We start from the raw sequence: 12,225 nt of genomic DNA on the forward strand, positions 1-12,225 counted from the left end.
TACGTCAGGGTGACAATGGCAGAAGCCAACTGCAGTTTGAGTTCCATGTTTCTGAAGTATTTATTTTGAAATGGGCGTTTGGAAGAGCCAAGAACCCTCACAGTCACTAACACAGTTTTGCCTATTTCAACCTAGTAGTTAAAAAGAAAAAGATTTTAGTAAAGGTGTCTCATTCACCAATGGCAGTCTAACTCTTAGAGGGCAGTGTACTTTTTTTTTTTTTTCTTTCATGCTAAATGATCCTGGTCAGCCTTCAATCAAATAAGCTTAATCTGTGTGTATTGTTTTAAATTGTTCTTTTTTTTTTTTTTATTTTTTTGAGACGGAGTCTCGCTCTGTCGCCCAGGCTGGAGTGCAGTGGCGCAATCTCGGCTCACTGCAAGCTCCGCCTCCCGGGTTCACGCCATTCTCCTGCCTCAGCCTCCCGAGTAGCTGGGACTACAGGCGCCCGCTACCTCGCCCGGCTAGTTTTTTTTTTTGTATTTTTTTAGTAGAGACGGGGTTTCACCGTGTTAGCCAGGATGGTCTCGATCTCCTGACCTCGTGATCCGCCCGTCTCGGCCTCCCAAAGTGCTGGGATTACAGGCTTGAGCCACCGCGCCCGGCCTTTAAATTGTTCTTTAACAGTCTATTTATCTTCATCTGTTTAATGTTGAAATGTTGTTCTTTAAGGGCAAGTATTTCCATTAGCATTACCAGAAGTCCTGGTACACACACACACACACACACACACACACACACACACACACACAGAGTAGCTGAGCAGAGACCATATTAAGGAATGCTGGGGAGTGAGAATAAGGCTTGCTTAATTTCTGGGATAAAGCAAACATGTCTCACCTTATCAATCAGATCAAGCTCCAGCTCTTGTATGTCTGACACCCTGAGATGGGCTGTTGCTGGACCCAAGAAAGCCAAACAAAGATCATAGACCTCCAAGGTAAGAAATCCAGGATGTAATGGAACTAACTAGAAGTAAGAAGATGGTAGCTGGATAAAGAAGCAAACAAGCTCCAAGCATAATCAAAGCAACTATTTTTACCCAAAGCAGAATAGACAACATCTTGCTTTCTTTGAACTGGGGACTCTCAGAAGTCACGTAACATTATTCAGGCATAGCATAATATGTACCCTTAATGTGATGTTTCCAATCATGGCAAAATATGTACTTTAACAAATATAGATCGGGCACAGTGGCTCACCCCTACAATCCCAGCACTTTGGGAGGCCGAGGCAGGAGGATCGCTTGAGCCCAGGAGTTCAAGACCAGCCTGGGGAACAAAGCAAAATGCTGGTCTCTATAAAAACTTTTTAAAAAAAATTAGCAAGGCTGGGCGTGGTGGCACATGCCTGTAATCCCAGCACTTTGGGAGGCTGAGGTGAGAGGATTGCTTGAGCCCTGGAGTTTGAGACAAGCCTGGGCGACATGGTGAAACCCTGTCTTTACCCAAAACAAAACAAAACAAAACAAAAATTAGCTGGGCACGGTGGTTCGTGCCTGGAGTCCCAGTTACTCAGGAGGCTGAGAGAGGATCACTTGAAGCTGGGAGGTTGAGGATGCAGTGAGTTGAGATTGTGCGACTGCACTCCAGCCTGGGAAACAGTGAGACCCTGTCTCAAAAATAGTTAGTTGGGCATGGTGGCATACACTTATAATCCCAGCTACTCAGCAGGCTGAGGTGGGAGGATCACTTGAATCTAGGAGCTCAAGGCTACAGTGAGCTATGATCACGCCATACACTCCAGCCTGAGCAACAGAGTGAGACCCTATCTCTGCCAAACAAAACGAAACAAAAAACAAATGTAAAGAGCAGAATTTATGTTGATTGAATTCAAGCAGAATCCAACATATGTATTCAGCTTCTCAATTATGAACAAGGAAAGGATGTCATGAAGAAAAATCGCATCCATTTATGCCACAATCACTAGTAGGGGGAGAAAGCATTGGGCCAACTCACACTGCTTTTTCTTTCTTTGTGCTACAGTTCCTGCACAATAGCATGGTTTTTCCACATCATTTGTACCTCAGTCTTCCCTTTTTAAAACATATATTATGACTAGGGTAAGTTAAATTACTTGAAGCTTGTAGAAAGGAACTATATACATATATTAGTATATGGTATTATTTTTATTACTATAAATCAACTAAAAACAAATCCTTTGGCATACTGACTATGGAGTTAGGTTAATGTTTTGAGTTGTCATGTCCTGGCTGAAAACATCATATATTCATGTTGTAAAGTCAGTAGTGGCCTGGCGCGGTGGCTCACGCCTGTAATCCTAGCACTTTGGGCAGATCACTTGAGGTCAAGAGTTCAAGACCAGTCTGGCCAACATGGTAAAACCCTATCTCTACTAAAAATACAAAAATTAGCCAGACATGGTGGTGGGCTCCTGTAATCCCAGCTACTCAGGAGGCTGAGGCAGAAGAACTGCTTGAACCTGGGAGGTGGAGGTTGCAGGGAGCCGAGACTGCACCACTGCACTCCAGCCTGGGCAACAGAGCGAGACTCTATCTCAAAAATAAATAAATAAATAAAGTCAATAGTATATTTAAATATTTTAAGTATCTACACAGATGTGTGCTTTGAAACTTAAAAAATGAAACTTCTTTTAATGGAAAAGAAAAAAACTTCTTTTAACTAGCGATCTCTTATACTGTGTCAGTTCAACCAGAAACAAAAAAAGCACTCCCTTTTGGTTGAAGAATCTATATAGGTTAAAGAAAGAAAGAAAGGAAAATGTTACTTGTGTAACAAGTTTTAGACACAAAATGGAATTTTTCCAATCAATCTCTTAAGAATGAGCGTTGGCCTGAGACCATCAATCTGGGACTGTCTCTAGAGCTCACCTCAACAGAGCTTTCTGCTTCCATGTAAGTGATGGTGACAACATGCTGCTCACTGCTGTTGACTAAAAAATAACCAGATCCTTCCACAAGGCTAAATATTTCCTATGGAAAAATCAGACAAACAATATTCTGTTCACTTCAGTTTATAAATAGCTCAAAGGAAATAATTTCTACCTACCTAAGAAAGAATATGGATAAAAAGATTACAGTAAATGGACAAAAGACAAAATACAATTATTAAGGTACAATTTTTAAGGACGGTGCAACTATTATATATGTGTTTCATATATATGAATCAATTATTTTCAACACAAAAGTGAGCTTTTTAATTGTTATGCTATCAATTTTAATAACTTTCCCTCCAATACGATTCCATTTAACCAGACTCATACAGCTTCTACCTTCACATCAGGGTGGTTATAGATGGTGGCATTCTCAGGCACTACAGTTACATCATCTACCAGGAGCAGTTCCACATCTACAGATCTGGGCAAGTTGGAAATTTCCTAGAAATATAATAAGAACCACAAAAGTGAATATAAATGTCTAATTCTTGGCCGGGCACAGTGGCTCACACTTGTAATCCCAACACTTTGGGAGGGTGAGGCAGGCAGATCATCTGAGGTCCGGAGTTTGAGACTAGCCTGGCTAACATGGTGAAACCCCGTCTCCACTAAAAATACAAAAATTAGCCGAGCATGGTGGTGGGTGCCTGTACTCCCAGCTACTTGGGAGGTTGAGGCAGGAGAATCGCTTGAACCTGGGAGGCAGAGGTTGCAGTGAGCCAAGATGATGTCACTGCACTCCATCCTGGGAGACAGAGCGAGACTTCATCTCAAATAATAATAATAATAATAATAATCAATGTCTAATTCTTCAGCTCTACGGGAGAAGTTTCCAGGACTCTCTCGAGTGCCAAAAATAACAGAATTACAGAGGTATATGGTCTCAGCTTTATGTAAGTTGTATAACTTTTAAAGAAGAGCTTTATATTCCAATTATTTGACTTATATTTCTTATATTATAATCTCCACTCACTTTTGGGCTTTTCTTCTCTGAATAGCCCACAAAATTGACTCCAATAAGTACAGTTCCTTTTATCTGACGTACTTTAAGGATCTGATGACCTGAAAACATGCAGAAAAATACCCTGTGAGAAACAATAACATATAGAATACAAGTGTTTCTAGAAAACCACATTCTGCCACAGTTTTTCCAAATGGTGCTTTATTGCAGAGGAAGAAAAACTCTCAATGGGGAAATACACAAGAAAAAACTGTTTTGTTTTTTATTTTTATTTTTTTAGATGGAGTGTCGCTGTGTTGCCCAGGCTGAAGTGCAGTGGCGTGATCTCGGTTCACCACAACCTCCCAGATTCAAGCGATTCTCCTGTCTCAGCCTCCCAAGTAGCTGGGACTGCACACCACCATGCCGGTCTAATTTTTGTATTTTTAGTAGAGATGGGGTTTCACTATGTTGGCTAGGCTGCTCTCGAATTCCTGACCTCGTGATCTGCCCGCCTCGGCCTCCCAAAGTGCTGGGGTTACGGACATGAGCCACCACGCCTGGCCTGAAAACTGGGTTTTTGTGCTGACCATGCCAATATATACCCATATGACCCTGAGCAAACACTTTATCTCTTAGTTCCTTTATTAAATGAGGGCCTGGGCCAGGCAAAATCTAAAATTCTTTCTAGCTTTGATGGTCTATGAGTCCAAAAATAGGCTGACAGGTGTAATGTTTTGTCCAGTTTACAAATGGAAGTGAGAAAGGGATAGTCCTTTGAGATCTTTCATCTTTCATTCTCCTAAACTGTTCTCTACATTTATATGTCATGTAAGTCACTTAACAAAGTTTTTATGTTTTTTTGTTGTTGTTTTTTTTTTTGAGACGGAGTCTCGCTCTGTCGCCCAGGCTGGAGTGCAGTGGCCGGATCTCAGCGCACTGCAAGCTCCACCTCCCGGGTTTACACCATTCTTCTGCCTCAGCCTCCCGAGTAGCTGGGACTACAGGCGCCCGCCACCTCGCCCGGCTAGTTTTTTGTATTTTTTAGTAGAGAAGGGGTTTCACCGTGTTAGCCTGGATGGTCTCGATCTCCTGACCTCGTGATCCGCCCGTCTCGGCCTCCCAAAGTGCTGGGATTACAGGCTTGAGCCACCGGGCCCGGCCAACAAAGTTTTTAAATGGCTATTCTTAATTAGATCAATCCAAACTCCTTAAACTTGTATTTGAAGGCTTCCATGTTCTGACTCTGCTTTAATCATTCATTTTCTTTCTCTTTTCTTTCCTCTTTCTCTCTTTTCTTTTTCCTCTGTGTGTGTGTGTGTGTGTGTGTGTGTGTGTGTGTGTGTATGGGGTCTAACTCTGTCGCCCAGGCTGAAGTGCAGTGGTGCAATCACAGTTTACTGCAACCTCTACATATCCAGCTCAAGCAGTCCTTCCACCTCAGCCTCCCAAGTAGCTGGGACCACAGGTGCACGTCAACATGCCTGGCTAATGTTTTGTAGAGACGGGGTCTTGCTATGTTAACCAGGCTGGTCTTGAACTCCTGAGCTCAAGTGATCCTCCTGCCTCAGCCTCCTAAAGTGCTGGGATTACAGGTGTGAGCTATTGCACCTGGCATTTTTTTCTTTTTTCAATTTAACAAACATGAATCTACCACTTCACTTAGGCCAGTTTTAATTTTGTCCTCAATATATAATCATGCCTAAATCTGTGAGGCAGTTTCTCCTGACGCCACATTCATTCCACAAATATTTATTGAGGGCCTACTACATGCCAGGTGCTATGTTAGGTAATTAGAATACAGAAATTAAGAAGAAAACACAATCCTTGCCTTCAAAGAAACCCATAATTTAGTGAGGGGTGACTGAGTAGTAAACCAATCACTCTAATATAGTGTGATAAGTGCTATTACAGAAGTATGTACAGAGCACAGAGAGTATACAAGAGCACAAAGAAGGAATATTTATTTTAGATTGGGAATATAGAGGGACAGAAAACTCCCAGGTTCCCTAGAAGAAGATTTCAACCCAGTGAAGATGCGAGAAAAACATGTTTTAAGAAAATAGAAACATTAGCAATATATGCAAAGGAAAGTAGAATGACAAGCCTTGTCATAGTTAGGGATCTAAAGTTGTTGAGTGTGAGAAAAATATAGGATATGTGTGGATACTAACAAGAGGTGAAACCAAAGAAGTAAACAGGGTCAGTCTGTTAAGCTACAACATACAAATTTTACCCAGAAAGAATGGGGAGTCTCTGAAGACAATATGGTGACAGTATAGTCAGTGGTCAGGACTACGGGCTTTGATGTCAGAGAGTTTATTGCTTCATCTGTTTACCTTTGTAATCTTAGGTCCTAAAACTGAGCTGGTTATAGTAAGAACTAAATAAATGTTTGATAAATCAATAAATTCACAAAATGGGAACGATAATACCAATCTCTCATGGTGGTTAGAAGATTATGTGAAAAAATGTGTAAAGTACTTAGTGCAGTGCCTGGCATGTCATGAGAGCTCCATAAATAGCAACCAAAAAAGGATGAAGAGAGATATTCAGACTTGTATTGTGAAGAAGAATTATCTTCTGGTGTAGAAGAAAATGGTACAAAGGCTAACTTTTAGATTTCTGGTATGAGCATTTGGGTAGATGTAGAACCATTCAAAGGAATAGGGAACACAAAAATACATATATTATATATATGTATAATATGGTATATTATATATAATATGTACATATTATATATAAAATTGTTGGGAGCAAGCCCCCCAAAGTCTGGCCATAAACTGGCCCCAAGACTGGCCATAAATAAAATCTCTGTGGCAATGTAACATGTCCATAATGGCTGTAATGCCCAAACTGGAAGGTTGTGGGTTTACGGGAACAAGGGTGAGGAACACCTGGCCCGCCCAGGGTGGAAAACCGCTTAAAGGCATTCTCAAGCCACAAACAAAAGCATGAGCGATTTGTGTCTTAAGAGCATGTTCCTGCTGCAATTAATTCGGCCCATCCCTTTGTTTCCCTTAAGGGATACTTTTAGTTAATTTAATATCTGTAGAAACAATGCTAAAGACTGGTTTGCTGTTAATAAATATGTGGGTAAATCTCTGTTCGGGGTTCTCAGCTCTGAAGGCTGTGAGACCCCTGATTCCTCACACCTCTATGTTTCTGTGTTTGTGTCTTCAATTCCTCTAGTGCCACTGGGTTAGGGTCTCCCCGACCGAGCAGGTCTCGGCATAACATGTCTACATATTTTGTATGCATAAAATATATATTAAATAATATTTTATTATTTTTAAATAGAGGTGGGGGGGGGTCTCACTACATTGCCCAGGTTGGTCTTGCACTCTTGGGCTTGATTCTCTTGCCTCAGTTTCCCAAAGTGCTGGGATTACAGGCATGAGCCACTGCACCTGGCCTCAACAGTTATATTAATGGTCCACAGTGAATCATGCCTGCTGGTATCCATGCCTTTATGTAGTCCCACCCACCTTGACTCTGGTTTTTGTCAGGTGACTTCCATTAGTGAATGGGACATCAGCAAATGTGACACAAGCAGAAGCTTAATAAGCACTTGGGCATGAGGGCTTGTTGCTCTTTTAGAACCTCATCTATGCCTCGTGCCTCTCTGACTTAGTCTCACTCGCCTTCTTTTTTTTTTTTTTAGATGGAGTCTCGCTCTGTCGCCCAGGCTGGAGGGCAGTGGCCCGATCTTGGCTCACTGCAAGCTCCGCCTCCCAGGTTCACGCCATTCTCCTGCCTCAGCCTCCCGAGCAGCTGGGACTACAGGTGCCCGCCACCACGCCCGGATAATTTTTTGTATTTTTAGTAGAGATGGGGTTTCACTGTGTTAGCCAGGATGGTCTCGATCTGCTGACCTCGTGATCCACCCGTCTCGGCCTCCCAGAGTGCTGAGATTACAGGCGTGAGTCACTGTGCCAGGCCTCACTAGCCTTCTTAAGCTCATTCTTGCTATTTCCTCTTCCTGTCACCACTTCAGGTCTCAGCATAAATGTCACTTTCTCACGGTAGCCTTCCCTGTTCAAGATGAGGTTAGGTCCCCCTAAAGCTCTCAAGTCTTTCTATACTTGCACTTAACACAGTTGTAATGTTTAAAGTCTGGCTTCTCGAGCTATCGTATGCCTTAGACTGTAAGTATATGAGGGCAGAAGCCATGTCTGTCTCATTCATCATTACATCTCCAGTGCCTAGCAGAGGACCTTAAATGTAGCCATTCAATAAATATTTGCTAACAAATAAATAATGTTAGGAAAATAATAGGCAGTCAATACATTTTAAAATTGAGTCAGGCACTGGGTGCAGTGGCTCATGCCTATAATCCCAGCACTTTGGGAGATCGAGGCAGACAGATCACTTGAGTTCAAGAGTTCGAGACCAGCCTGGCCAACATGGTGAAACCCTGTCTCTACTAAAAATACAAAAAATTAGCCAGGCGAGGTGGTGCAGGCCTGTAAGCCCAGCTACTCAGGAGGCTGAGGCAGGAGAATCACTTGAACCCGGGAGGTGGAGGTTGCAATGAGCCGAGATCACACCACTGCATTCCAGCCTGGGAGACAGACCGAGATTCCATCTCAATAAATAAAATAAAATAAAATAAAATAAATAAAATAAAATAAAATAAAATAAAATAAAATCAGGTACAATGGCTCATGCCTGTAATTCTAGCACTTTGAGAGGCTGAGGTAGGAGGATCACTTCAGGCCAGGAGTTTGAGACCAACTTGGGCAACATAGTGAGAACCTGTCTCTACAAAAAATTAAAAAATCAGTTGGTCCTGGTGGCATGCACCTACAGTCCTAGCTACTAGGGCGGCTGAGGCAGGAGGATCACTTCAGTCCAAGAGTGTGAGGTTATAGTAAGCTACGATCTGCTCCACTGCTCTCCAGCCTGGGAGACAGAATAATATTCTGTTTCTAAAGAAAAAGAAATATATTTTAAAATTAATTTAATTTTATGTTTTTGTAAGAAATGTTGGCCCCTCAGCCCTAGCTTTGCAAACAAGGAAAACTACCTTCATGTTTTCTAAAAAGTACAAGAGTCGGCCGGGCGCGGTGGCTCAAGCCTGTAATCCCAGCACTTTGGGAGGCCGAGATGGGCGGATCACGAGGTCAGGAGATCGAGACCATCCTGGCTAACATGGTGAAACCCCGTCTCTACTAAAAAATACAAAACACTAGCCGGGAGAGGTGGCGGGTGCCTGTAGTCCCAGCTACTCGGGAGGCTGAGGCACGAGAATGGCGTAAGCCCGGGAGGCAGAGCTTGCAGTGAGCTGAGATCCGGCCACTGCACTCCAGCCTGGGTGACAGAGCGAGACTCCGTCTCAAAAAAAAAAAAAAAAAAAAAGTACAAGAGTCAAAGATAAAAGGTGATATGTGATAAAATCTAAAATAAAATTCTTGCCCATAAGAAAAGACTTAGGGCTGGGTGTGGCGGCTTATGCCTGTAATCCTAGCACTTTGGGAGGCCGAGGCAGGTGGATTGCCTGAGCTCACGAACCCGAGACCATCCTGGGCAACATGGTGAAACCGGTCTCTACTAAAATACAAAAAATTAGCTGAACATGGTGGCACGTGCCTGTAGTCCCAGCTACTCGGGAGGCTGAGGCACAAGAATTGCTTGAATCCTGGAGGCATAGGTTACAGTAAGCCTAGATAGTACCATTGCACTCCAGCCCGGGCAACACAGTGAGACTGTATCTCAAAAAAAAAAAAAAAAAAAGGAAAGAAAGTGAGTGTAGAAACACTCAGATATATGATTAAGAAACTCACTCAAAATCGCACAACTACATGGAAACTGAACAACCTGCTCCTGAATGACTACTGGGTAGACAACGAAATTGTCAGGCCTCTGAGCCCAAACCAAGCCATCGCATCCCACTCCTGCCTGCCAGAAAACAACCCCCCTTTGACTGTAATTTTCCTTTACCTACCCAAATCCTATAAAACGGCCCCACCCTTATCTCCCTTTGCTGACTCTCTTTTCAGACACAGCCCGCCTGCACCCAGGTGATTAAAAAGTTTTATTGCGGGCTAGGCATGGTGGCTCAAGCCTGTAATCCCAGCACTTTGGGAGGCCGAGACGGGCGGATCATGAGGTCAGGAGATCCAGACCATCCTGGCTAACATGGTGAAACCCCGTTTCCACTAAAAAATACAAAAAACTAGCCGGGAGAGGTGGCGGGCGCCTGTAGTCCCAGCTACTCGGGAGGCTGAGGCAGGAGAATGGCGTAAACCTGGGAGGCGGAGCTTGCAGTGAGCTGAGATCCGGCCACTGCACTCCAGCCTGGGCGACAGAGCGAGACTCCGTCTCAAAAAAAAAAAACAAAAAAAACCAAAACTTTATTGCTCACATAAAGCCTGTTTGGTGGTCTCTTCACACTGACGCGCATGACAGAAATGAAGGCAGAAAGAAAGATGTTCTCTGAAACCAGTGAGAACAAAGCACAACGTACCAGAATCTCTGGGACACATTTAAAGCAGTGTGTAGAGGTAAATTTGTAGCACTAAATGCCCACAAGAGAAATCAGGAAAGATCTAAAATCGACACTCTAACGTCACAACTGAAAGAACTAGAGGCCGGGCACGGTGGCTCACACCTGTAATCCCAGCACTTTGGGAGGCCAAGGCGGGCAGATCACAAGGTCAGGAGATCAAGACCATCCTGTCTAACATGGTGAAATCCTGTCTCTACTAAAAATACAAAAAATTAGCCAGGCGTGGTGGCAGGCACCTGTAGTTCCAGCTACTCGGGAGGCTGAGGCAGGAGAATGGCGTGAACCCGGGAGGCGGAGCTTGTTGCACCACTGCACTCCAGCCTGGGCAACAGAGCGAGACTCTGTCAAGAAAGAAGAAAAGAAAGAAAGAAGGAAGGAAGGAAGGAAGGAAGGAAGGAAGGAAGGAAGGAAGGAAGGAAGGAAGGAAGGAAAGAAAGAAAAGAAAAGAAAGAAAGAAGGAAGGAAAGAAGGAAAGAACGAACGAACTAGAGAAGCAAGAGCAAACAACTCAAAAGATAGCAGAAGGCAAGAAATAACTAAGATCAGAGCAGAAGTGAAGGGGATAGAGACACAAAAAAACCCTTCAAAAAAATCAATGAATCCAGGAGCTGGTTTTTTTAAAAGATCAACAAAATTGATAGACCACTAGCAAGACTAATAAAGAATAAAAGACAGAAGAATCAAATAGATGCAGTAAAAAATGATAAAGGGGATATGACCACTGATCCCACAGAAATACAAACTATCATCAGAGAATACTATAAACACCTCTATGTAAATAAACTAGAAAATCTAGAAGAAATGGATAAATTCCAGGACACATACACCCTCCCAAGACTAAACCAGGAAGAAGCTGAATTGCTGAACAGACCAATAACAGGCTCTGAAATTGAGGCAATAATTAATAGCCTACCAACCAAAAAAAGTTCAGGACCAGATGAATTCACAGCTGAATTCTACCAGAGGTACAAAGAGGAGCTGGTACCATTTCTTCCAAAATTTTCCAATCAATAGAAAAAGAGGGAATCCTTTCTAACTCATTTTATGAGGCCAGCATCATCCTGATACCAAAGCCTGGCAGAGACACACACCAAAAAGAGAATTTTAGACCAATATCCCTGATGAACACCGATGGAAAAACCCTCAATAAAATCCTCGCAAACCGAATCCAGCAGCACATCAAAAAGCTTATCCACCAACATCAAGTTGGCTTCATCCCTGGGATGCAAGGCTGATTCAACATACGCAAATCAATAAACGTAATCCATCACATAAACAGAACCAAAGATAAAAACCACATGATTATCTCAATAGATGCAGAAAAGGCCTTCGACAAAATTCAACAAACCTTCATGCTAAAAGCTCTCAATAAACTAGGTATTGATGGAATGTATCTCAAAATAATAAGAGCTATTTATGACAAACCCACAGCCAATATCATACTGAATGGGCAAAAACTGGAAGCATTCCCTTTGAAAACTGGCACAAGACAGGGATACCCTCTCTCACCACTCCTATTCAACATAGTGTTGGAAGTTCTGGCTAGGGCAATCAGGCAGGAGAAAGAAATAAAGGGGGTTCAATTAGGAAAAGAGGAAGGCAAATTGTCTCTGTTTGCAGATGACATGATCATGTATTTAGAAAACCCCATCGTCTCAGCCCAAAATCTCCTTAAGCTGACAAATAACTTCAGCAAAGTCTCAGCATACAAAATCAATGTGCAAAAATCACAAGCATTCTTATCCACCAATAACAGATAAGCAGAGAGCCAAATCATGAGTGAACTCCCATTCACAACTGCTACAAAGACAATAAAATATCTAGGAATCCAACTTACAAGGGACGTGAAGGACCTCTT

The 12,225-nt window shown here is 42.7% G+C and overlaps 1 protein-coding gene across 2 annotated transcripts in view; it reads right to left on the reverse strand.

Moving 5' to 3' along the window:
- The window catches only part of NUP210L (nucleoporin 210 like), a 170,117-nt gene that overhangs the window by 79,646 nt on the left and 78,246 nt on the right, over positions 1 to 12,225 (reverse strand). For both annotated transcript variants that reach the window (XM_025405070.1, XM_025405061.1), the window contains exons 18-22: positions 3,890 to 3,978; positions 3,253 to 3,357; positions 2,852 to 2,953; positions 841 to 969; positions 4 to 131 (exon numbers count right to left, since the gene is read on the reverse strand). In XM_025405070.1, coding sequence (XP_025260855.1) covers positions 4 to 131; positions 841 to 969; positions 2,852 to 2,953; positions 3,253 to 3,357; positions 3,890 to 3,978 — 553 coding nt within the window. The remainder of the gene's footprint in view (positions 1 to 3; positions 132 to 840; positions 970 to 2,851; positions 2,954 to 3,252; positions 3,358 to 3,889; positions 3,979 to 12,225) is intronic.

Source organism: Theropithecus gelada, chromosome 1, assembly GCF_003255815.1.
Source record: "Theropithecus gelada isolate Dixy chromosome 1, Tgel_1.0, whole genome shotgun sequence".
Lineage (NCBI taxonomy): Eukaryota > Metazoa > Chordata > Mammalia > Primates > Cercopithecidae > Theropithecus > Theropithecus gelada.